This window comes from Dreissena polymorpha, chromosome 1, assembly GCF_020536995.1.
Source record: "Dreissena polymorpha isolate Duluth1 chromosome 1, UMN_Dpol_1.0, whole genome shotgun sequence".
Classification (NCBI taxonomy): Eukaryota; Metazoa; Mollusca; class Bivalvia; order Myida; family Dreissenidae; genus Dreissena; species Dreissena polymorpha.
In genome coordinates, this window is record NC_068355.1 from 5302497 (window position 1) to 5312290 (window position 9794).

The following is a 9794-nucleotide window of genomic DNA, read 5'->3' on the forward strand; positions in this document are numbered from 1 at the left end:
CAAAAATATATATGTATTTTGATAAATGTATTAAATTTACGTTTTGCTTATGCTAATGGATGTTCAATATATGCTTTTTTATACTTAAGTGTAAGGCATTCTATCTTATTCAAGATGTAATGTTAGACTAAATGTTTTGACATCATACGTTTTGTACAGTTCGTTATATCCAAAAGTAATACAAAAGGATATCTAAATATAAACATAATACTTTTAACTTTAAATGTATTTTCTTATTATAATAAATGTTTGTCATCATAATACTTCTAGCGCGCGGAAGTCACGCTATCACGTTTACGATTGGAAATACCATAATAAAGCATACTTCGTCTTGTGATTTGTCATCACCAAATCTTGATATGAGCATAGTGAGTATGCGTTATATAGATTATGTGCGCGTTCTATTGAAACGATGCCGAAATGCCGTTTTAATGCGAACATATCAGTACTATAATGCAAACGTTTTCAATACATAATCCTCAGCAGTGTATTGTTCGTGCTTGCAAGAACAAAAGTGCACGTTGAAAAGAAAGGGCTCATTTGCGCTTATCGTAACCAAAATGTCAAACTCGTATCACAACCACGCGTCAATTTACTGTATATTGGCGCGTTATGAAACACATTTTAACATTCCATACTATTGATATTGAAGCATATTTAAATAACTGTATGCATGCACACAAAGAAGTTGCTATCTGGGACCTAGACGGTTCATCATTTTGTTATTACTGAAACTTGAGATGTTAAAACGTTTGTAAATAGCAGGACTGAATGCTTACCAATATGGTGCAATCAACCCTCATAATGTCGATTCGCTATTACGATGTCAATTTGAATTGATTACATTACCATCATTTGTGAGCCTCGCAGTCTTTACTACACCGATAATTCGTTTTCTGATGCCAACATGTTCAAAAATGTTAAAGCGAATATATGTTTTCTCCTACGTTCTTCGACAGATATTTATTTTTACAGTTTTAAAATTCAAATCCACTGTCATACATCACAATTTTGATTTACGCTTCATCGCATTTCGTTAAATATAATTTACACATGACGATTTGAATATCAAATTTGCGTTACCGTTGGTATATGATTTAACTCCAATATTGCTGATATTCAAAATTGAGATCCATTTTTTTAAATTGATTTCCACAGACAATGTTAAATACATATTAAAATAACAGACGCCTTTTAATGCATGTATGTAAATGTTGTTTGTGTATTTACATAATAATGGGAGATGTGTCGTTTTGAGGCATTGAACAATTGAAACAATAAAATAAACGAATCAAGGGACCACTATCAATATTTTCAAAATGACACATCTCTTAAGAGGAAAACTTTACATTTGTTTACCAGGTAATGTATTGGCGGTAAAGAAACATTATGTGTATAACTACAATTAATGCATGCAAATTATGATAAATAGAACATGAAGCAGTTTGCAATATAACACAGTTAAGCACAATAACTGTTGGATATTATTATTATTCAATAGAAAGAAAATCAATCTTCTTGTAATGCTCGTTGAAAATTAAACATGAAATAGTTGACTGATCAATTGTGCCTGCATTACATTGGCTATTAGCATTTTCTGAGTAGAATGAATGAGAATGCGTATTTTGAAGTTTTAAAATAAGAGTTGCATTTGTTTTGAAATTAGAATTGCATTTGTAGATACTTGACTTATTTCCCAGCGTTAATCAGTTAGTGGTTTGCGTCACATTTTGTAGAGAGCGTTTTCATGCCTCTGTTGGAACTTGAAACTCATTTAAACTAAATAACATCATATTTACTTCAAAAACTCGACATTCCACGTCTCCCTGTAACATAGTGTTCCACTATTTCTGGCAAATATACTATAAACAAGTATGCAGTAAAGGTTAAATGTATAGCATTCAAACTTTGATGAAAGAATTGTGATGCTCGGCTCTTTCTGTTTTGTATTTTGTGTTTTATTTTATGTTTGTTTAACGTTTATTATAATGTATGCGATGTAACGTTTAAAGTACTTAAATCGTTCATGGACTGGTACATTCCACTTTTCTTGAAGTTCGACGGAGTCTTGTTTTCGTCATTTGAATATTCTTTTATAAACATTTAACACTGATCGTCTTCCAGAATGCGACCGGTTACTTTTAAAGTGATGACCCAGTCTAAATTGCGAGGCATATCTGTCGCATTCCAAATGAGGAGATTCTCAGAAAAACATGTATCAAGAGTGAGGGACATACGTAGACAATTGATAATTGATTAATGCTATCGTAGAAATTTAAAACGTGAATTTTACTTGATATTTTATTTTATTCAATACCGGTATAATTTAAACTTGCTTGCGTCTTTCATATGTTTAATTAACGCAGAAAGTTTTCCAGACAAATGTTGAAGACTATCAGTTTTAAACATATGTATAAATGTTTGAGCTTTCACATTCATGGTTTATGTCGTAACATAACCGTATTTCAACAATTTAATTTACAAACTACTGGATTATTAGTGCAGTGCTTATGTTATTATTATGTTTGTTGATAAAACACATTAGAAATGTCCACCGTACCTTAGATGTGTTAATAATTTCTTTTAATTTTCCATTTTAACTGTCGTAGTACTGTTTTCGATCGACGTTTTAATGTTATTGTCGGGCTTCTAATTTTATGAAACTTGGACCGATTATTAATAATAATTTTGGATTTTGCACGTCGGTAAGCCCGTTTGCGTTGTCTTATAATTCGATGTATATGTGAACTTGTGAATTTGTTTATTTATTTATATATGCAGCTAAACAAAACAACATTCTTAAAGACATATACGTTAAACTTATTTTCGGCAAGTGACCCTCCATAAGGCAGACGTGGGTTTTTACTAAAAAGGCAAAGCCCGTATGCGTTTAGTATGTATGTTTTTGAACACGATTGTTTCGATGAATTGTCAAATAAGAAACTGAATTTTATCTTGACAATTAAAGGACACATTTTGAGAATGTTTTCTAAGTTTAAAATGTAGGCATGTATTTCATAAATCTAAAATATGCATTTCTAGTTATGGCTATCTTGTTGTGAATTTATTTAATATTGGACTTAATCATGTTTAATCATTTATTTATGATTTCAAAAATGTAACTCAACTTTCTCAAAGTGCACAACTAAATTAACCAATTCAGCATAAACAGAGTATATATTGTTATTTGGTCAAAATGTTCAATTTCAAATTATTTATCCGATTTATAACATGCAATTGCAAGCTCATAAGTTTATTATAATTTGTCATGCAGTCGATATGCATACAAACACGTTAAATTGATATTGACTAGCTCATAACTTATGATTGCAACTCTGTATATTCATATGAATACAATCATTTAAATGATCAAAAATGTAAACACTATTGTTATATACTCAAAATGCAAACACTGCTGCATTATGGTTGTAAGCATTATCTTTCGCAGATTAAAAGTAAAAATCTCAAACTCATGCTCTTACCTAATCAAGATAAAATGGAAGTGCATCATCTAAATTTTGAACACATGTTGCGAACTTACAGCAGTATTATATCTAGTTATATTTCTTTAAATGAAGTGCGTCTTTAGATGTGTAAATTTTTTATTATAATGGCGATAATATTTTGAGCGAAACAGAAACACTGTTATACAAACAATTTATTAGTATTGACTTAACCTCATCCATACATAACGCAAAAGCCTAATCATTCGCATATCGATGTTTTGGTTTCATGCTGCCAATGCATTCATTTCCCTATGAATGTCGGCAGGGAATTATGTACACAGATTAGGAAATTAAATCTGTTATCGTAAACTATATTGACGATTTAAAACCGACAGTCGATTTAATGTTGCTGGGTTTTCTCTTTAGAAAAAAAATTCTTTGATTATCGTTTTATAGTAATTTGTGTTAAGTATGATGTATATTGCAACAATAAGTTCTGAAATTTCCTATGAAATCATTTTATCTGTATTGATTAACAGTCGAACAATGAAGTATATAGAGCTTAAAAGATACCTTCACTTTTAATACCATTGATAGGCATTTGAATATAATAAGTATACATCTGTGCTGCTAAATGATTATATAATGGTAAACAACTACTTATATAAGATACATAATAAACTATGGGACGATATAAAATACAAATTACATGCGAATTAAGACAATATACATATATAACTGAATAGTTCAAACACCAAATTATGGATGATATTTGGATGGCAAAAAATTATATTGTACATATTTTGTATCTATATTTTTAGCAGTTTAACTGCTATACTTGATTCATGCATATCATGTCGCTATTGCGACAATATACGCACATGTTTAGCAGAGAAACATATTGCCGTAGTGATTAGCACTTGACCTGTAAGTACCAAGCTAAACGAGACTCTAATTAGCGATGTCAATAGCGTAAACATTTTACGTTGGCGCTCGTTCTAGGGTCTTGACATTTCCAAGAATTCGAAAGTGCTCAATAAACATTTATGACATCTCCTCATTACACTATGCTGACGAAATTTAAGTACCCTTTACGAGACAACTGAAGGTCAGTATATTCATGGTATTGGTATGGTCGTTGTTGACATAACCATCGACACAATATTTAATTTGTGGAAGGAGTATTTACATATGCTTTATTATCAGTTGGCGTGCTACTGATTAACATATAAACATATAAACAACATTTTTCATACATTTTATGTAAACTATTGTTTTGATTGGTCATATTATTCACGCAAACAAAGTTATTTAATTTTGATTCAACAAGACATATACCATAACTAAAAAAAATATTATCAACTAATTCATAAAAACTCTGAACATTATGCCAATAACCAGCATTTAAATGATACGAATATTTTACACTATCATAATATTCTCAAAAAAACAACATTTTATATAATCTTAAGGAAACGTATATTAAGTATTTAAACACATATACTTATTAAATAAAAAACAGGTATTATTATTTTGTACTATGTATCATTTTAAGATATTTCTACGTAACTAGTTTAAGCTTAAAACATTTCGATGACATGCTTTTCATGGGCAAAATGCATTCTCTGTATCATTTCAATATGCATGTGAAAATTAAAATGTATATCCTCGATGTATCTAAAATCGCGATGTATGTTGATTCGCGACCATTTTTGTTTTGATTCGAAATCTCGCGAGAGGTCACGGGTCGGTGATTTTAGTGACGTCACATTTACTACAAAGTGTACTCGATCGTATCTGCTGTCAAAAATGAAAACATGAGATTTAAACAGGTATGTATCACTAGGTCTTCGTAGATGTACCAAAATTTAACATTTTTTGTTATACCCATTTATATTACCATGGATATACAATATTTTCTTTGTTTATCAATAACTTTTTTTTACTTTTTACATGTCGGCTGCAAGTGTTTACGTCCATGAATGAAAGTCACGTGACTGAAATTTTATTTTAGGCCAAGCATCTCAAAATATATGGTTTTTGAAACTCACACCTGTTACACCATTTTTTGTTTATTTTAGAAACACCCACAGCCTATAAGGAAAAAATATCGACTTTATTCACCATCTTCTTTGATAAATGCTTTCAAAGCAGTGAAAGATGATGGAATGTCCGTTCTCAGAGCATCCAGGACTTATATGGTGCCAGAAAACACACTCAGGGACAGGGTTTTGGGGAAAGTTGACCCAGAAACAGTTGTAATGGGGAAGGTCCCATTGTTTGATGAGTTTGAAGAGGCCCAAATTGTAAACCATTTCAAAGCCATGGCTGATTTAAGTTATGGTTATACACAGCAGGAGTGTATTGATGTTGCTTCACAGTTTGCTGTGCAGTTGGGTAAGAGGACAGTTGACACACCCCTCTCCATGATGTGGATGAAAGGGTTTCTAAAGAGATGGCCAGAAATGAGGGTTGTTAAACCAAGAGCACTTGATCATGTGAGGGCCAAAATGGCGAGTGAAAAGATGGTGTCTAACTTCTTTGAAAATTACCAGAAATGTTTACAGAAGCATGATCTCCAAGATAAGCCCCATTTGCTTTACAATATTGATGAGAAGGGTGTATCAATTGATCACAAGCCTGCATACATAGTAGCTAGTTCTAACTATCCTGCGCAAGCTGTGACCTCTGGCAAAGGTAAAACAGTTACAATCATTGGCGCTGGCAGTGCAAGTGGTACAGCAGTTCCACCATTCTTTGTTTTCCCGGGCAAGCGGATGAACAGTGACTTGTGGAAAGGGGCATCACCAGGAGCCAGTGGAACAATGTCAGAAAGTGGTTGGTCTAACACCCAGGTTTTCATTAAGTATCTGACCAAACACTTCATACAATTTATGCCTGGCAGGTGTGAATCCAAAATTCTGTTGCTTTTAGATGGACATAGGTCCCATGTATCATTAATTCTGGCAGAGTGGGCAAAGGAGAATGGTTTAATTTTGTATGTTTTACCAGCCCACACAAGCCACCTGCTCCAACCTCTAGATGTAGCCTGTTATGGTCCGTTCCAACGGATGTACCATACGCGATGCCACAAAATTATCCGTGAGACATCAGCTGCCATCACTCAGTATAATGTTTGTGATATCGTCTGCCACGTTTATCACAAAGCATTGTCAGCAGAAAACCTTCAAGTTGGCTTTCGCAAAACAGGACTGTTCCCCCTAAATAAGGATGCAATTCCCAGGGAAAGTATGTTTCCAGCCCAAGTGTATCATTCAGATGACACTGATGATTCTGATTTAACTGTAGAGGGAGGGCTACAAATTGGACCGGAAAATGAACACACCAGCACTTTTTTTGAAACTGTTGAACACAAAATAAGATCAGTAAAAAATCAAAAAGCTAAGAAACCAAGGAAAACGGTTAGTAGACTGGTGTCTGGAAAAGAACTTACCAGTAATGAGGTAATGGAGGCCATAAAAAATCATGAACAAAATCAAAAACCTACCTTGAAAAAATCTCAGGAAACACAAAAAGGTAAGCTCGCAGTAAAAAAGGTAAGCAAATTGTTGCAACAACAGCACCTAGTCCAGTAGCAGGCCCATCTTGTGTTGACAGAGCAGTGGACTGTTCCAGTAACAGCAGTGACAGTGATGAGGCCTCTGATGAAAAATGTTGTGTTTGTCACAGATTCCAACCAAAGGAACTGTCCGGCTGTATTTCTCTGGCATTTGTTAAGTGGGTGCAGTGTGATGGTTTAAAAAATGGCATCCCATGCAAGCACTGGACACACCTAACATTCTGCACACCTGTAAGGTGTGTCAGAAGGGGTGACAAATTCCTGTGCTGCCATTGCAATAGCAATGAAGAATAGTTGAAGTCCAACAAACGCTTGTAAATATGTTAAATTGTGTTGAATTGTGTTGAAACATTTTAATTATTGTACAGTTGACACTCTTTATATGACTAATTAACATTACAACCCAATTACTCAATTGTATCGGCCTAAATAATAAACTGTGTGAATGACGTCAGAGGTCGCGACCTTACATTCATCTGTCAAAATGGCGGACACTGTAAACATGTTGCCAAAAATACTGTTGTTATGGATTAGATAGCGCGAGTTTCAGGAAATAAATATGCTCCATTTACTAATGAAATATTGGTTTTCTTCAACAAGGTATGTTATACAATGCTTTATTGTTTGTTTGTTGCTAATTTTAATACAAAACATTAACACCGCGAATCAACATACATCGAGGATATGATATTTATTTTCTAATATCATTTGATGTTATTTAAAAGTATGGATCATCACCTTCCAACACCATATACATGTAAACATACACTTAGTTACACACTATCAAAATATAACAGACTAATGCAATTAACCCTGACGTTATTGAATAATTGGTGATTCGCTATTAGTCCCAATCGTTACTTCATCGTTTTCAGTATATTAACCTAATACACACAAAATACACAAAACATAAAATAACACAATGAAATATCTTTACGCATATATTCTCAAATTATTTCTGGTATATTAACGAACGTCGGTTTTATTATATTTTATATTATATTACGTTTAATTATGCACATGTTCATTTGCATGATCTTACATCTTCCATCAAGGAGTATTTTTTGTTCAGCGAATTGTTTCGTTGCATGGCACATTCACGTTGTTGTGGGCTTAGCATATTCATGACTATAGAAATGTGTAATCGATTTGGTTAACGCTATAATATGGGCCATCAAAAGTATATTGTTGCCAATATATGTTTTTTCTCAGTTAATTTTAAGATATAACCATACACATTGATCTTTTTATGAATATAAATAAACACAACTGAAACCAACTTAATTTTCATCGGCATTAAGCGCTTCCACAGCAAACAAAAAGGCTCTGGTATCCTTTTACATGTTTATTATTTATTTTTTATTGAAAATCTTAAATCGCATTTGCAAAACAAGGTAAACCAAGTTAAAATAGCGATTAACAGACGTTATCGCGTTCGTTCATGTAAATTTTCAATTAGTTTATAAATCAGGTATTCAGAACACCTTTCAATGTATCAGTATAATATATTTTCGGAGGAGGGTTATGCTTATATTTTGTGATAGAGCATTACACTCACACTTCAGCACTCGCATGCAAAAAAAAGTGTGCTACTGATAATTGCCTATTAGAATTAGCTCATAATTCGTTTCTTAGCACGCCTGTGTTTGTTTACTGTTTAGAACCATCAATATGATGGTGATCGTCAAACTGGATGAAAATTTACAGCATTATATTGTTCTATATAAATTGCACAAAGAGGTTTGCCTGAACTTTTTATGAGTTTCTTCTTATTATAGAGCAGGTGATGGCAATGTATTTATTTATTAGAGAAACATCGCGCAGGCTTTTGTTGACTTTTATCTCCATGAAATGTTATGAGGAAGTTAATGAGGTCACATTAGTTATAAATCACAACCTCATACGAATAAACTAGTATACCGTGTGTGTGAATGTAGAATGTAATATTTCACAAACGTTCGCACCCTTTTTGAGGCTTATAAGCTAATTATTAACATGCATATTTTATTACGATGCATTCAGTTTTTCCAACTTGCATATCCGGGATTGGTTTTAAGGCATTTAAATCGTGAATTATCGTGTTTAGAGACTTTGAGTTGTTTGTTTATGGCTTCATCGTTCTTTCGCGGACACAAACAGACCATTAAAACTGAGAAGCTTTCGGACACTAACATAATAACACTTTGTAGGCGAAAACAGAATCATTAATCTGAAAGGCGCAAGTGGGTGATGAACAATGCAAGGAAAACATCGAAGAACTGGATAATTGAAGTAACGTATAATGTGTGGGCTGAAACAATATAGAGACAAGAGCTTATTTGCTATCAAACGCATACTGATGCTGTGGAAACAATTTAAAAAAACGTTTTAAAACTTGTCAGAAATCTGAACAGCAATTATTTGAATTTAAACGTTTGACAAGAATAATCCTTGTCAAACGTTTAAATTCGAATAAGTGCTGTTCAGATTATTATTATACAAACACAATTCTAAAAGAACAGATTAAATTGATACAATACTTCGTTGAAATTCACTGATGTGTCCGTTAGATAGTATAAAATAGCGGCATAACTAAACATAAGCTCTACGAAGGTGATATTAAAATTTTCTTCACAAGTGTTGACATGAAAATGCATGTTTTCTTCTGAATACGTTGGATATTAAATGTATGAAATAAATTAAAGATGACGTAAAATACAATTTATATGCAATGTTGACAATCTTACTTAAATAAATATTAAAGAATAATGTAAACTTTTTTTATCAAT

At 32.7% G+C, this 9794-nt stretch overlaps 1 protein-coding gene across 1 annotated transcript; it reads left to right on the forward strand.

The window, feature by feature from the left end:
* The first annotated feature begins 5644 nt into the window (after positions 1 to 5644).
* LOC127864911 (uncharacterized) lies at positions 5645 to 7320 on the forward strand. The gene is made up of 2 exons (XM_052404802.1): positions 5645 to 6695; positions 7028 to 7320. Exons 1-2 carry the CDS (start codon positions 5645 to 5647, stop codon positions 7318 to 7320), a joined length of 1344 nt encoding a protein of 447 aa, XP_052260762.1.
* Positions 7321 to 9794: the final 2474 nt, after the last annotated feature.

What these genes read in the sequence shown, in the direction of transcription:
- LOC127864911 (XM_052404802.1), top strand. Translation starts at nt 5,645, where the DNA reads ATGGTGCCAGAAAACACACTCAGGGACAGGGTTTTGGGGAAAGTTGAC. An exon ending in GGATGCAATTCCCAGGGAAA is followed by an intron (nt 6,696 to 7,027) that starts GTATGTTTCCAG and finishes TTGCAACAACAG; the next exon opens with CACCTAGTCCAGTAGCAGGC.